This window comes from Xenopus laevis, chromosome 1L (assembly GCF_017654675.1).
Source record: "Xenopus laevis strain J_2021 chromosome 1L, Xenopus_laevis_v10.1, whole genome shotgun sequence".
Lineage (NCBI taxonomy): Eukaryota > Metazoa > Chordata > Amphibia > Anura > Pipidae > Xenopus > Xenopus laevis.
The window spans coordinates 33,456,171-33,472,482 of record NC_054371.1 but is presented as its reverse complement, the minus strand read 5'-3'; the positions used below and the strand labels follow the sequence as shown (position 1 = coordinate 33,472,482).

The 16,312-nt window shown below is 42.8% G+C and overlaps 1 protein-coding gene across 4 annotated transcripts in view; it reads left to right on the top strand.

The window, feature by feature from the left end:
• ccdc149.L (coiled-coil domain containing 149 L homeolog) overlaps positions 1–16,312 on the top strand; it is a 61,414-nt gene that overhangs the window by 29,456 nt on the left and 15,646 nt on the right. For 3 of the 4 annotated variants that reach the window (XM_018228966.2, XM_018228977.2, XM_018228981.2), the window contains exons 7-9: positions 2,983–3,055; positions 12,575–12,659; positions 14,803–14,947. In XM_018228966.2, coding sequence (XP_018084455.1) covers positions 2,983–3,055; positions 12,575–12,659; positions 14,803–14,947 — 303 coding nt within the window. The remainder of the gene's footprint in view (positions 1–2,982; positions 3,056–12,574; positions 12,660–14,802; positions 14,948–16,312) is intronic. The other variant, XM_018228972.2, reaches the window with a different exon arrangement.

Here is a 16,312-nt window from a genome sequence, read left to right as displayed (position 1 = left end):
GTGGGTGTATGGCCACCTAAGTTGATTCAAAGCAGCAGTTTCCTGGAGCAGTCAGGGTCTCGGCAGTGATATTGACCCCCGATCCAGGTCTGGACCGAGTTTTAAAATAGGCCCCGGTATTTTAATACACAAACAGCCCCCACAGGCCCAAGAAAAAGTGACTGTCTATGTCAATTTACAGCAGCCTGTCCCCTCTATCTATAGCCAGGCAAGCTGCTGATTGACTAATGTTCAGCCAGAATTTATATACAGGATCAGCCTCGTGGGTTGATTACACCTTGATCAGTGTTATCCCCACCCCATTTTATAAAGCCAAACTCCTTTTTATTGTGGGGATTGTGCATTGTCATTTAGAATGGGCGATAGGCAATAACCTAATATCTTCCCATAGAGATCAAGAGGAAAATGGTTGCACATGATAAACTTGTATTGTGTCAGATTGTGGCGAGAGGACTCTGCCATTATCTTATTAAACAGTACAACTACTCATTTATTTCCTTCCCACTCTCCCTCATAGTGCAAAGTGAGATAATGAGCGCTGCATATTGTACACCCCAGTTCTTTAAATTAAAGCCCTAAGCAGGACACTTTATCCGTGGAATTCCTTCCAGTGGGATTGTATTGATCATAGGTAGATATGACCATGCAAAGTTGCCCGTGAATTAGGATTGGGGCTTGTATAGGGTACAGACCTTATTTGTTGGAATTGGTTTCTTTCTAGTGTGCATGAACGACATGAATATTTGTTTGTGTTACTGTTGTTAATACAGGGCATGTACTTCTAGAGATATAGTATGTACTGCATATAAAACATCATTGCAATCTATAGATCTTTCTTTAACCATACAATTTATATTCTTACATAATACATTCACCCTGATTAGTCCAAACACCTAACTATATAGCCAACGTTCTTACTTGTTTTGTTTGTTGCTCTTTACATCTCATACTTCAATATGATTCCACCTTGATTTTCTATCCAGTTCAAATGGACCTGCAAATGACCTTATTGCTATAAAATTGACCTTCACAAGGCAAACTAGATCAGTCTAGTGAAAGCTAAATCCAATCTAACTGACTGCCACTTTGGAAGTAACGTGTGGCAATGCTTATATCATGAAGGGCACCATCTTTAATAGGCATAAGTTTGATTCAGTCGCCACAACAGTCTGGCTTCATCATTTTCTGTGTCCTATGTCATAGTTAATTCTAGTAATATACAGGGGGACAGCAATAATGTTTTATTTCATTATATTAAAAATTTGAACTGCTGCTTCTTCCACTGTGATTGTAGAGAACCAATTATTTTGTTTATTCTTAGTTCTTGTTAGGGTTAAGCTGCTGGTTTGAGTTAACCGTAGCATTACTGATTCTCTCTTTCTTCTATGGAGGCATTTCAGAGGTGGGCAGAACACAAGCCTAGGATGGCATTGCTAGTAGACAGAGGATAGTTCAGTTTAAAATTAACTTTTAGTGTGGTGTGGACAATTGTATTCTAAAACAGTTTGTAATTGGAAGTAATTTTTGCTGTTGTTTGTGGTTCTTTGAAAACTATACCCCAAACAATGTAGGTCTATATAAAAATAAAATGCATAAAACAGCTCATATGTAAAACTCTGCTTCATGTATATAAAACATTTTCATAATAATATACTTTTTTAGTAATATGTGCCATTGCGTAATTCTAAATAGAAATTTGCCATTTTAAAAAATAAGGGCCGCCCCCTGGGATCCTACGATTCACAGTGCACACAAACAAACCAAACATGTTAGGTCACATGAGCTAATTAACAGACAGAGTTCTGTCTTTTGCTTCCACACTTCTTCCTGTTACAGTTAGAGTTGTAGTATTTCTGGTCAGGTGATCTCTGAGGCAGCACACAGACCATCACAAAATGGTGGTTCAAGGCAAGAGATGTAAAAAGGCAAGATTTACTTAAATAAATATTCCAGTTTGGTAAGATTTAATATGCCAATTAGTTTATATCAAATTATCTGTTGCTTAAATATTCATTGGGGGGGGTAAAGTTTTATACACTGAAAGATCTACTTGTTGGACGAGGTTGCCAAACTAGTGTCTCTTTCGCTGATTTTACCACCATAAGGTGATCGATATCGGGTTGATCTAAACGTTTGGCCTGAAGGGCCACTATGATGGGGAAAACTGGACGCCTGAGCAAGAACCACATCTACAAGCCAATGTGGTCCTCACCCGGTGGGATTTTCAGACCTGCTTGATCAACATCTGACTGATTTTCAGCCAGATATTGGTCAGGTTGGCCTGTCTGAGATCCCCACACATTGGTCAAGAAGTTGCTAGCTGCAAAATCGGCAGCTTTTATTGGCCTGTGTTTGGCCACCGTTGCCTCTTATATTTCTGTTGAGTTGTCAGGCCTGGAATTGTAAAAGCTGTTTGCTCAGTGTAATTCCCTTAGCACCAGTTAGCATGGCAGAATGGAAGATGAATGGTAGAGAGCCTGGATAGAAATAAAAGTAATAAGTTGGTTGCTGGGTCCCAACAAGCAGATTGCATTCAACTTTAGGCCAGAAAGAGGCAATAAAAGAAAAAAGGCAAATAATTTGCACACCATAACTAAAACATTGCACTAAAAATGGCGAATCATTCTAAAATTATGTTTGTAATATATTTGGCTTAATTACATCTTTACGTAGCTGCAGAATGTTCTCTTAAACCCTCCCTTTCTGCCTTTATTACGGAGCATTAGAGACTCTGAGAAACAAAATGTTTTATGGGCTTTCTTTTGCCAAGCAAATGGTACAGCATGCTCATAATAAACAAGTCATTCTCTCTGTGCATAACAACTTGTACCCAAGGGGATCGCGTTGTGCTCGTTTACTTGCCAGCCTGGAGAGGAGTGTTCTTGGCCTGTGGTGCTCCAACTGTTCTAAGGATGGACTGGACGCGGCAGATTACACCGGCAGATTATAAAATGCACTTTCACTTGATTTCTTTTCCTTCAGATACCTACAGGAACGATTCAAGCAACTACAGGAGGAAGTCAATCTGCAGAAAAGTAATCTTACCAAATACAAGGTAAGAAATGCAAACGTATCCAAAATACATATTGCTTACTGTGATATCAGAATTGAAGCCACTTAGACATTATGTTCTGATTTGTATTTCAAAATGCCACTAAGGTGTTTTTTGGTCCTTCATGTTTTCCAAACGGCAGAATTGCTGTTTGTTAGGGGCTGCAATGAGCTTCAAGGGTACCACCAAGACAACAGCAATACTATTGAAAGTGGCTTCAGGCACACTACAAAATCCACAGGGCCACAAGTGTAAAGTTAAACATTTATTAGTTTACATTAAAAGCAACATCTCCTAATGGCCTTTTGTGTTTCGTGCTTCTGGGACACTCTGGGCACCAATACTAAACATAAAACTAAATGCAAAATTAAAGGAGAGTTTTGTTCTGTCTTTCTCTCTAAACCCATTGGGCCTGTGGCATACCTTCAAACAGGAAAAGTCTCTATTTGCACCTGATAAGTCATAAATGACAACATTGTCCTCCCAAGAATGTACTGGGGACCTGGTGGAACCCTGGTTGATTACTTTTCTAGTGGGAGAGGAGAGGAAGCACAATGCATGGACTGACAAACTGCTATTCCTGGGTATTTTGATGATGCTTCTACTTCAGTCTATGGGGCCAATTTATCAAAATGTGAGTTTAGAGCTTAATAAATAAAAACACACCCACTTTCTATTCATTCCTGTGGGATTTTTAGAATTGTATTTATCAAATGGTTCCAACTTTCAACCATTGATAAATACAATTCTAAAAATCCCACAGGAATGAATAGAACGTGGGTGTGTTTTTATTTATTAAGCTCTAAACTCACATTTTGTTAAATCTGCCTCTAACTGTGGGCTGGTATAAAAAAAAAACTGGCACTTGGACATATCTGTGTTGGCAGATAGATGGAGGTCTGTCATGATTAAAACTTCTCTATGCAGACTCTTAACGGTAAATGTTTTGCAGATCAGTCATATCAGCTTTGTTGTTAGTTACAGCATGGACAATGCACTTCAGCTGCTTTAATTCTTAAAGGAGAACTAAAGCCTAACAAAAAAGTAGGCTAGAAAGGTTGTACATTGTGTTTTGGGCTTCTGTACCAGCCCAAGGCAACCACAGCCCATTAGCATTAAAGATCTGTGTCTCCAAAGATGCCCCAGTAGCTCCCCATTTTCTTTTCTGCTTATTCACTGCACATGCACACTGCACTGCTGTCACTTATTGAGCTTAGGGACCACTCACAATAGACAAATGTCACAATATAAGACTGATTAGTAATTAATACAGATAATTACTACATGGCAGCACAGAAACCAGTGCAATTAGCATCAAAATGTAATAATCAGCCCTGTAGCATCAGCTTATTTTACAGGCCAACCTCATTTTCTGCTTGATAATTTGTGACGACCCCTAAGCTTAGCTTCTCAACAGCTGCTCAGAGCCCACTGAATGTCGCAGACACTTTCCAAGATGGTGACCCCCTGTGACAAGTTTTTTTTTTTTTTTTTTTTTAAAGTTTTTATTTAACAATTTTCAGTTTAACAAGACAAACATTTGCAATGTCTCACATCAGTACAATCACATTGGGTCCGTAAGTACACACTTCTAGACAAATAGTTTACTACAAATATTTCATAGCTGCAGAGAGGGAGAATCAGGTATCACCCATAGTTACACTCGTGGAACTACAGTATCCGGCAAGTCAATCCAGTCACCCCATATTGCCCGAAACTTACCAGGGCAACCCCTAGCTAGATACACTGTTTTTTGCAGTGGCAGAACATAATTAATCAAAGATTTCCATCTGGCCAGAGTAGGGGGAGCAGTGTCTTTCCACGCGAGAATAATGGCCTGTTTAGCAAAATATAGCATTTGCAGATAAAACTGCCTACGGTACGGGGGAAGGGTGAGAGGTTCAACAAGTCCCATGAGACAAAGTTCCGGAGAGAGGATATTGGGAAGTGCAAAATTTTCCTGAATAAAACCCAGGACCTTCCCCCAATATCTCTGCATGTGAGTGCACTCCCAAAAGACATGGTACAAAGTTCCCGCCTCAGTCCCACATTTGTAACATGTGTCCGGGGTTCCTGGATATATCCTAGCAAGTCTATGAGGGGTCAGATACGTTCTATGAAAGAATTTAATCTGAATAAGCCTGTCCCTATTCGAAATATTGACTATTGGAATTTGCTCCAAGACCTCACTCCATGCCTCCTCATGTAGTCCTGGAATATCAGCCTGCCATTTTAAACGCACCCTCTCTAAGTGGGAGTCCAAGGGTTTTAGCAAAATAGCGTATATCCAAGAGACCACTTTCTGCAGCCCAGGTCGCCTCAGGTATCGTTCAAGGGAGCACTGTGCAATATTAAGGGGTCTAGCCTGAAACTGCGTTTGAAATGCATGACTCAGTTGTAAATATCGGAAAATCATTCTAGCTGGTAGATGGAATTCCTCTTTAAGGACTGGGAAAGCCTTGAGCTGCCCCCCCTCAACAATTTGGACCAGATACTTAACACCCAAAGAGGCCCAGAGTCCGGCATCAGTAAGCTGTTTAAAGTGGGGAAGTTTTGGGTTCTCCCAGAGGGGGGTGCCCGGGGACCATGTTTCTGGATGCGGGTATAGCTTCTTCATATACACATCATAGATCTTCATGACCGGAGTCATGGAGGCGGTGCATGGGAAGGCAGAGTGCGGACCCCGGTACAAATGATTAGCCAATGCCTCCAGCGAGGAGGCACTCGCCGCCTCCACCATCAGGGCAGGATTATTCAAATCAGGCACTAGCCACCAGTGGGCATACGCCAGTTGAGAGGCATGATAATAAAGCAAGAAATTTGGCAGTGCCAGACCACCTTTCGATGTTGGGGATTGAAGAGCTGCTAGGCTAACGCGGGGAGCCTTACCCGCCCAAATGAAGGAGCTGGTAACTTTGTCTATTTGTCTGAACCAGCTTTGGGGTAAATAATTCGGGGCATTGTGCAATCTATACAGGAATTTCGGCAAGAAAATCATTTTGACAATGTTGGCTCTCCCCACCAAAGATAGAGGCAAATTGACCCAAGAGGTAGTTTTCCTGCGATATTCCTGGAGAACCGGTTCCAGATTGTCCCGTATATAATTAGCCGGGTCTCTAGAGATAAGTACACCCAAGTATTTAAACGAGGTGGTCCATTTTAATCTAGATGGAATTCGGTCCTGAGTGGCAATTTCATCAATCGGAAAGACAGTAGATTTTTCCCAATTTACTCTAAGCCCCGAGTAAGTCCCATACTCATTCACCACTCGAAGCAGGGTGGACAGAGAAGCCTCAGGATCAGCCAAATACACCAACATGTCATCTGCATAAAGGGATGTCTTTTCTTCTAGCCGGCCCTTCAGCAAACCTACAATTTCCTTATTGTTACGGATTTGAATAGCTAGGGGCTCTATAGCGAGCGCAAACAAAAAGGGAGACAGAGGGCATCCCTGCCTCGTACCTCTACGTAGCTCGAAGATCTGTGAGAGATATGAGTTAACTCTGACTTGGCCCACTGGCGACTTGTATATCGCCTTCACCCACCTAATAAAGCCATCCCCAATGCCAAAGCGGGCCAGCACCTCCCAGAGGTAAGCCCACTCGACCGTGTCGAAGGCTTTGGCCGTATCAAGCGAGACTACGATTCTGGAGCCTGTATTGTCATGATGAGTTTGCATATTTGCATATAGGCGTCTAATGTTAACATCAGTGGCTCTCCCCGGCATAAAGCCAGTTTGGTCAGGGTGGATAAGATGCTCGATAACCAATTTAAGTCGGGAAGCAAGAACTTTGGTGAAGATCTTGACGTCTACATTAAGCAAAGAGATGGGGCGGTAAGAGTCACAGCATTGATCAGGTCTGCCTTGCTTTAAAAGAACCGCTATTACTGCCTGAGTACAAGAGAATGGGACTTCACCCGTCTCCGAGGTGGTATTCCAGAGAGAGGCAAGAATGGGAGCAAGAGATTTGGTATTTGCCTTATACCACTCAACTGGCAGTCCATCAGGGCCTGGGGACTTGTTATTCGGGAAGCTAGCTATCGCGTCAGCAATTTCCTCCTTAGTTATGGGGCATCTAGGGCTATCGCTTGTTCCAAAGTCAATTTAGGAAATGGTATGGGAGCTAAGTATTCCGGTATCCCTGAGCTGGAAGGCATTCTAGAGCCATACAAGTCCTTATAGTACTCGCCAAAGGCATTTGCTATATCTTGCGGGTCTTGTAACTCGTCCCCCGAGGGCAGGACTAACCTAGGGACGGCAGTCACTTCGTGCGGCTCCTTGACTAACATCGCTAACAATTTCCCACTTTTATCCCCTCTATCGTACCAAGCTGCCCGTCTGTTTATTTCGAATTGAGAAAATTTATCAGTGAGTAAGAGATCAATGTTTCTTTGCGCAAACGTCATAGCCGTTCTGTGGGATAAACTGTCTTCCTGACTGAGGTTTCCCTCCGCTGTTTGAAGCTCAGATTTGGCTTTGTCTAGACCCATCTCCATTATATTACGTTCCCGTTTAATGAGGGAGACATAGGTTCCCCTGGTCCAGGCCTTACAGGTATCCCATACTACTATGTCCCTGGCTGTACCTGTGTTGGTGTCCCAAAATTCAGTGAGCAGATGCTGGAAACTATCCTGAATGGGCTGGTTATGTACCCACTTAGGGGCCAACCGCCAACTGCGCGCCTGCCCAGGCCCTGGAAAAGCAAGAGTTAGTTGAAGGGGTGCATGGTCGGAGCAAACCCGGGGCAGGTATTCAGCCGAAAGCGTGAGACGAAGAGCCTCTTTGTTAACTAGCGCTAAGTCTATACGGGATAAGGCCGAAGTTGCTATAGTGAAACAGGAATACTGGCGAGCAGTGGGATGTTTAGATCTCCAAACATCTGATAACCCAGCACTCCCTATCCAATTGGGGAAAATCAAGGTATCATGAGGCAAGGCCCTAAGCCTATCTATAGAGGGGTCAGGAACCGCATTAAAATCCCCTAACCACATCGTCGGGTATGACATATCAGCTATACGAGTCAGGACTTCATCTAAAAGTGTCACGGAGAAAGGGGGAGGGACATACACATTAACAATTATAAAACAATAGCTAAATAATTGACATTTAATGGCTATATACCGACCCTTTGGATCTGTGTGCAAATCCGCCACCCCAAGACCCATGCCCTTTCTAGTGAGAATGGCTACCCCTCTCGAGTGAGAAGAGTACTCTGCATGGTAAAGGCTGCCCACCCAGGCCCTTCTCAGTGCTAGCACTCTCTGACCAATTAAATGTGTTTCCTGGAGCAGGCATATGTCCGCACCAGATTTTTTCAAATAATCCAAAACAATGGACCGTTTAATACGGTTATTGAGCCCCCGTGTGTTCCACGATACCACTTGTACCTTACGTTGCTGGTAAGCCATGGGTATGCTCAGGTTTGGTAAGCTAACCCAGTAACCAGGAGGCAGAGGCCTGCCAAGTAAATTCCCCCTCTGCAGCCACTAGCATATACATGAACCCTTAGTGTGTGAACAAAGCAAGTTAGCGAGAAAGACATTGCAAAAACACTCATCCCATTTCCAAAGCGGAAATTTCCACCCTCCCGGTATCCACCCTGAACGTGGGGATACATTCGTTCCATAACTTCAAACCTTCCCTTGGAGAGTCCCGGCCGCTGGCCAACCTTTTGTACTGAAAAAAAAAAGTCTCTGTACGAGTAAAGTCACTGCGTGAGGAGCTCCGTCTAGGAACCTCGTGTAACAGTAGCTACCCACTCACCCCCAACATAGGGACCATAATCCAGGTATACCGAGCAAAAATAACAAGGAGAAAACTGAGAAAAACAACCCAGCTCCAGCTTTAGGAAGAGGAGTCCCAGAACAACGGTGAGGCCCTAACAGTCTGATTAGTCCCGACACAAAGGCCCCAACAGTCAAGCGGCTCTCGGAACCAAAGTTAGAGGGGGAAATCTGCCCGGGTAGCTGGGCATTAGCAGAGTAACAAAAAACCATACGACCTGAGTGGGGAGTCCAACCGAGGTAGGTGCCGACTCATCAAGGAGGGGGAGGAGGCCGGTGTTCTAGCCATTGGATAATCCCTCTCGGGTCGTCGAAAAAGAGGGCCCTTGCCCCATCCAGAATCCTCATCTTAGCTGGATAGAGCATAGCATACTTGATCCCTTTATCACGTAGTCTGCGGCGTGCTTCCACAAAGGTTCCTCTTTTCTTCTGTATCGCCAGAGAGTAGTCCGGGTATAGGGATACTCTTGCGTTTTGATAGAGAATTTCACCTTTTTCCCTGGCCACTCTGAGGGCTGCATCTCTATCCCTGTAATTGAGCAGCTTCATAATCAGAGTTCTTGGCGGTGCCCCAGGGGGTGGCTTCCTGGCGGGAATACGGTGCGCCCGTTCCACCACAAAATGCTGCGAGAAAGCGTCAGCTCCAAGTGTCTCTTTGAGCCACCCCTCCACAAAGTCTTCCACCTTTGCCCCTTCACAGCCCTCCGGCAGGCCCACAACTCTGAGGTTCGAGCGGCGGTTACGATTCTCCAGATCGTCTATCCTGGCAGCCAAGTCAGCAGACTCCCGTTGAAGTTGCTGTAAAGTTCGTGGAAGGGGTCTCACCTCATCCTCCAGTTCTCCCACCCTGCGCTCCACCTCGGTAGTGCGGTCACGAACAGTCTGCAAATCCTGACGCAGGAGGGAGAGATCGATGCGCACTTCTTCTATTTTGGAGGTGAGCATCGCACTGGTGGTCGCCAACGTGGCAGTGAGAGTAGCTTTAGACTCCGCTATCGCTTGTAAGAGGAGTTGGGTAGAGTGCGGCGTCGGGTCTGCAGCAGACGGCGCAGCTAGAGGGGAAGCGGGGTCTGCGGACTCCATGCTTTGGGACGCGCCGCCATTTTGGGTAGGCCCTCGTGGCGAGGTGGCCGGCTTCATGTAGCCATCAATGCGTTTCTGGGCCGCCTTACGCATTTCCTGGCTCAGGAGGTGTCCCCACAGCTAAAAGATCCACAATAGATCTACCCACCGGCGTGGGAACAAGCAAGTAGCAAGCAGGATCAGTTCAGGATTGCGGAGCAAACACGCAGCACTTCTACCTAGTTCGGCATCCCGGCCACGCCCCCCCCCTGTGACAAGTTTTAAGTCCTGGATCATTGCTGCTATTGACAAGCTGAAACTTTAAGCTGGTGCAATAAGTTAAGTATATAAAATATGCCATATTTAGCCATATTCATTTCTAGGGTTTAATTCTCCTTTAAGGCTTATAGCAAACTGCTTTTTTTCTCTACTGAAAATTTACATCAGAAAACATGATACCACCCTGATTTCATATTGCTGTGCAAATAAGGGTGTATAGATCAAGTACACCCTGCAACTGCAGGGGGTGGGGGGGGTTGAGGCCCTAATTAATAGCAATTTCAATATATATTGGAAATCGGGTCAACCTTTGGACATTTACGAGGCCCTAAAATTAAACTGCTGTGGTGCCCAGTAACATCTAGTTACATCATTGGCTGTTAGAACTGAAAACCACACCCATTTCTGATAACTGGCAAAACACACTGCTTCAGTGGGAGCAGAAAATGTGCCCCATTTTCTCAATTCTCAGAATTTCTCCAAAGATCATTTTGGTTTTTTTTCAGTAGATCCCATATTAGAATTCATTTATTTCAGATTAATTTATAACAAATGCAGGACAGTCAGTGAATTCCCCCCCCCCCCTTTTAAAAAAAAAAAGATAAAAAGGGTTTTTTTTTGTTTTATTGGCAGAAGATGCGTATTAAAGAAACACAGTCATTGAAGTATAAAAGCACAATTTATTATACTTTATTGCGAGCCGTCATATTTTCTGATCTTGCGACGCAACAAAGCCGAATAATGAATGAGTTGCTATTCGATGAATCCAAGGCTGGGAGACTCAGATATTCAGTGCATGTGCTAGCAAGATGTGCTTATCTGGCTTTGCAGGGAAACGTTGCCTTTTGATTGCCATATACTAATTTGCTCTATTGTGCCTGTTTGTTGTTCGTGGGAAAATTATGCTTACTTTCGCATGCATCGTTTTTTTTTTTCCATGCATGGCAGTAATTTTTTTTTTTCCTCTGTATGATTGAAAATGCTCATTTTACTTTCAAATCCATTTTTTATGAACCTTCAGCGATTGTTAACATTAAAATCTCTATAAATACTAACGAAGCTCATCCCCCCCCCCCTTTTCCCTGGAAAAGCATGATTAATGCATTTGTAGCACTGGATAAATGATGTATTTACAGGGAATGCTGAATAGCAAGGTCAGTCATGTGGCAGAAACGTATAACAAGATTTGGGATGGCGTGGCTTCTGGTATAAATCAAAAGACTGAGGCATGCTGCCAGTGAATTAAATGTTGCCTTTTAAGCAAGGGCCATATAATAAGAACATACATGAGTAGACCAAACCAACCAGTACAGGTATGGGATCCGTTATTCGGAAACCCGTTTATCTAGAAAGCTCCGAAGTACAGGAGGACCATCACCCATCGACTCCATTTTATCCAAATAATTCACATTTTTAAAAATGGTTTCCTTTTTCTCTGTAATAATGAAACATTAGCTTGTACTTGATCCAAACTAAGATATAATTAATCCTTATTGGAAGAAAAACTATTGGGTTTAAATAACTTTTTAGTAGACTTAAGGTATGAAGATCCAAATTACAGGAAGATCTGTTATCCAGAAAACCCCAGGTCCCGAGCATTCTGGATAACAGGTCCCATACCAGTACCTGCATCTATAAATAACCTGCCTCTTGCCAGCAGAAACCATTAAGTGATCTTATTAGAAGGAATGGCAATGTTTCAAGAAACCATGCACATAATACTCTGCTGGACTAGACCCATAAGTAAATGTTCTGTACCCTTGCTGCACCCACCAACCAGCCTCATTTCCCCAACCAGCCTTCACTGTGAATCTCCTGCAGTACTCAGCCTACTGCCGGGCTATACAGCCTGGAAAATTTAATTCAAAACCAAAACAAGTTGAACCAATGCCTATGATTAAGTACCTGGGGGTATGAAACGCGTAAGGTGGAATACCATGTGGTCTGTATACCTATCTTTTTAACATGATTTTTGAATAAAGACTATTTTTTAATATAATATAGAATTTTGGGATTACTTGTTTTTGTTTTTGAATGATTATACCCTTGTAAACTGGGGGCTTTATCCCAAAAATCATGGGTCCTTTTTGACAGGCCCTGTATAGATTAGCATCCTACTAAATACATATTTTTCTATGGAAAATGAAATTGCACACCTTGTCCTAGGTCCCCAGCATCAGTGGTGTCACTTTGGAGGGTCAAAATAAAAGTTACAAGTAGTATAAATGCAGCTTTTCATATTGGAAGTCATATGCCTGAAGTATTAAGAGAATAGACAATTTAGGGGGTTATGTATTAAAAGGCTTAATGGTTTTGTCAAATCACTACCTATATCATTGCTTTCGACACTGTACCTGTACTATATTTGATTTGTTTTGTCCATGTCTTTGCCTTTAGAATGCGCTGGAGAAACGCAGGAATTCGAAATCAAACACCAAATTAAGCAGCAGCGCCCTGACCGGAGTACTATCGGCAAAGCAAGGTATTTAGTCTTTGCTACAGATCTGCTTTCCTGGAACTGCAGGGAACATCATTTGTCTTTGTGTGACACCTCCTAATGCAGTTAGCGTTTATTTACAATCTTTATAATCCCTTCACAGTGTGTTGATGTGGGAATTTATCTTAAAGGCTGGCAACTTTACAACAATAATATAATACAGGGCTGTGCAACTTTGTGTGGCCCCCCACCTACCTGCTGTGTTTGTTTACCTTGTGTAAGCTTTAAATGGTCTAGCAGAAAGAATCCCAAGGCACACAGGGTCAATGCAAGCAAGCTGCCTTGCGTGTTTATTGCAAAATGCAACGTTTCGGGGTCACGCCCCTTTCTCAAGCATTAACTGGCCCCTGCTTTAAATGGTATCACTAGAGAGATTAACTGGCCCCTGCATTGTTTAAACCTCAAATTCAGACTAATCACCTGTATTGTTCACATCTGTGATCCCCCTGCATTGTTCACACTCGTTACACCTCGTTCACACCCTAAAGCCCTGTACTTTTCACACCTGAGACCCAGACCTGAAACTGCCCACATTGTTCACCTGTTCACACTTTATACAAAATGCTAATGGAGCACCAGCACTGTTTCACTGTATGTAGTACATCTTAGAGTGGTCCTGATAGGTTTCACTGTCTTCTGCTCTGTTCTGCCTTTGTGTGCCCTGCTCTGCCTGTGTGTGCACCATACTCTGCCTGTATGTGCCCTGCTCTGCCTGTAGAACATAAGCCTGGTATGTGTTCTGGGAGTTTGTTAGTATTTGAAAATAAATTACTGTTAGAGGTCCCTAAGGTGTTTAATCATTTACTGGGGGTGCTGTGTTATCCAAGGGGAAGAGGAGGTATATGGATTTAAGGGTTTGTTTTAATATGACAACTTTTTTCACAAATGAGTGATACCCCTGCAGTGAGCACCAACCATTTGGTTTTTTGGTGTGCTACCGCAATTAATGTGGACATGGTCTTGTGGTAACATGGGTGTGGTTTAAAAACAGGGAGTGGCCAAGGCTGGCTTCCATTATCGGCCTTCCACTATGTAGGCCGGAAAAATTTCGGCCCTCGGTACCACAGAAATTGGACAGCACTGATATAATATAATGATTTTATGTGGATAATGATTGGTGGACTAATCGTGTAGCCAGCGTTGTCATTACAACCTGACCACTATGCCCCTGAAGAAGCCGTGTAATATGGATAGTTCCCACTTGTTCCCCACGTAGCTAGGTATAAATCTCACTGGGGAATGGCTGGAAGGGAGGGTTTGGGAATTGCCACGTAAGCACGGCTGATACTTAAAAATTATAGTGGTTAGGCTGTAATGACAATGCTGACTACACAATTAGTCCACCAATCCATCCTATGCCTGTTTTTTAAATGTGTGTTTTTTAGGGACACGGTCCCGGACTTCTATACACTTATAATGGAGTCTGATTTGGCATTGTCTTTGTGGGTGCGTGTGTGTTATTAACTCACCTAGATTAAAAGTTACGTTTTATTTTATTTTTCACATACTTTAAACAGTATTTAATCTGAACTGGTTAGCTTGGAGTTAACAGGGTCTAAAAAAGTCCTTTACTTTCCCTGCTTCTCTGGTTGTTGTTTGGATTTTGTTGGTTCTTTAATGAACACTAACCTGCAGATAATTCAGATCTGAAACTTGGTCACACTCATTTTTGTGAAGTTATCTGTAAAATAGTTCCATGGACGATGGATGTATTTCTTAATGACATATGGAGGGGAGGTATATCCAATTACGTTTGGATTGGTATATAAGGAGTTCAGTCATATTGATTTGTATGACTGATGAAGTTGGGTGTTCCTGAAACATTACAGGGTGGCATGATAAAGATGCAGGGGTTTCACTTTTAGGTATTTTTTTTTATGTAGGATGGTTTCCTGTTCATCAAGTTATTCATAGAGCATGGATTTCCAAATGTAAGCCCTTTTTGAGTTCTGAATTTATTCAAAACAAGGTATAACTTGCCATACTTTTTACCTACAATGCAACGTTCTTTTCAAGATCTCAAGTATGCCATATGCTGGAAAAAACCCAAGATTAGTGCAGCTAAATAAATGTTATATCTCGAATAAATGAGATTGCTTGGAATGAAAAATTTTCTTGTTTTGTGAAGTTCAAGAGCTTCTTTCAGAAGAACATGGATGCAGCCTGCCTGCCACTCCCCAGTCCGTCTCGGACCTGAAATCCTTGGCCACTGCATTGTTGGAAACAATCCATGAGAAGAATATGGTTATCCAGCACCAGAGGCAAACCAATAAGTAGGTACACTCTTCCTAGAATTCTACAGCCTACCCCTTTTTATTTTACTTCTGTGCATAAGGAGCTTAGACCACTCTCATCTATTTATAATGCTGTGTAAAAAATTGGAGAAAACATCACCTGTGATGTTGCCATAAGCAACCAATCAGATTTTTGTCTTTTTTCTAACTTCTACAAAACTGTTGATATGTAATTGCTGATTGGTTTCTATAGGCAACATCACCGGTGATGTTTTCCTCCAAGTTTTACACAGCATGATAAATAGGCCCCCTACATGTTTTTTTTTTTTTTTTTTTATCAAACAGCCACAGTAAACAAGTGTCATCAGTCTTAGGGTCAGGGCACACAGGCAGATTCAGTGAGATTAGTCGCCTGGCGACAACTTCTTCGGGGCGACAAATCTACCTTAACTGCCTTCCCGCCGTGTAAAAGGTGAATCGCTGGCTGGATGGAACTTGGAGCGATTCCAGAATCGCCCGAAGTTTCCTCGTCAATCAACTTTGGAAAATGAATCACTCCGAGTGCCATCCTGCCGGCTATTTACATTTTAGCTGGCGGAAGGCAGGGGAGACAGTTCGAGAATATTGTCGCCCCGAGGAAGAGGAGATTTTTCGTCCGGCAACTAATCTCCCTGAATCTGCCTGTGTGCCCTGACCCTTAAGAGGGTAGAGCAAGGATCCAATAGGGTGGGACACTGTTTAAATAGGCCTTCCAACCAATAGTATCTTTGGGGTGTGTTTACTAAAATAGGAGATAACTGTCACTGGTGATATTTCCCATAGCAACGAGTCAGCCATTAGATTTGAAAAGCCACCTAAAAGAGAAAACAAAAGTAAAGATCTGATTGGCTGCTATGGGCAACATCGCTGGTGTTATTTATCTCCATTGTTTAGAAAGGCCTGGATTGGTAATCGACACTGCCATTTAGTAGGCTGAGAGAGAGGGCTTTTGGGAATCTGAAAATGTCAGTATAACTTCGAAAATGAAACCAATTTAATGCTTGGCAGATGCTGTGTTTATGAACAAGTATTTTCCTAAGCTGTTATATTTAGTGTTGAAAACTGCAACAGAGCAGAATCTGGCATGGGAATAAAGAAATATTTTCGCTTCATTCAGTAGCTACTGCTTACTGACACGTCTGTTCCAGAGTTCCGTGACACATCAGTTCTAATATGCTCAGCTCTAGTCTCACATTAAAGCCATACAGATGCATCCATTTTATTTCAACATATAACCATTCCAAATATCTGCACTAGAGTTTTGCTTGGTGTGTAGTCCATTGCCTGTGTTTTTTTCTATCCACTTTGTCCTAGAGTTGGCATGTGGATGGGATCAAGCTAAAAAGGAAAAAATATGGCTTCCCA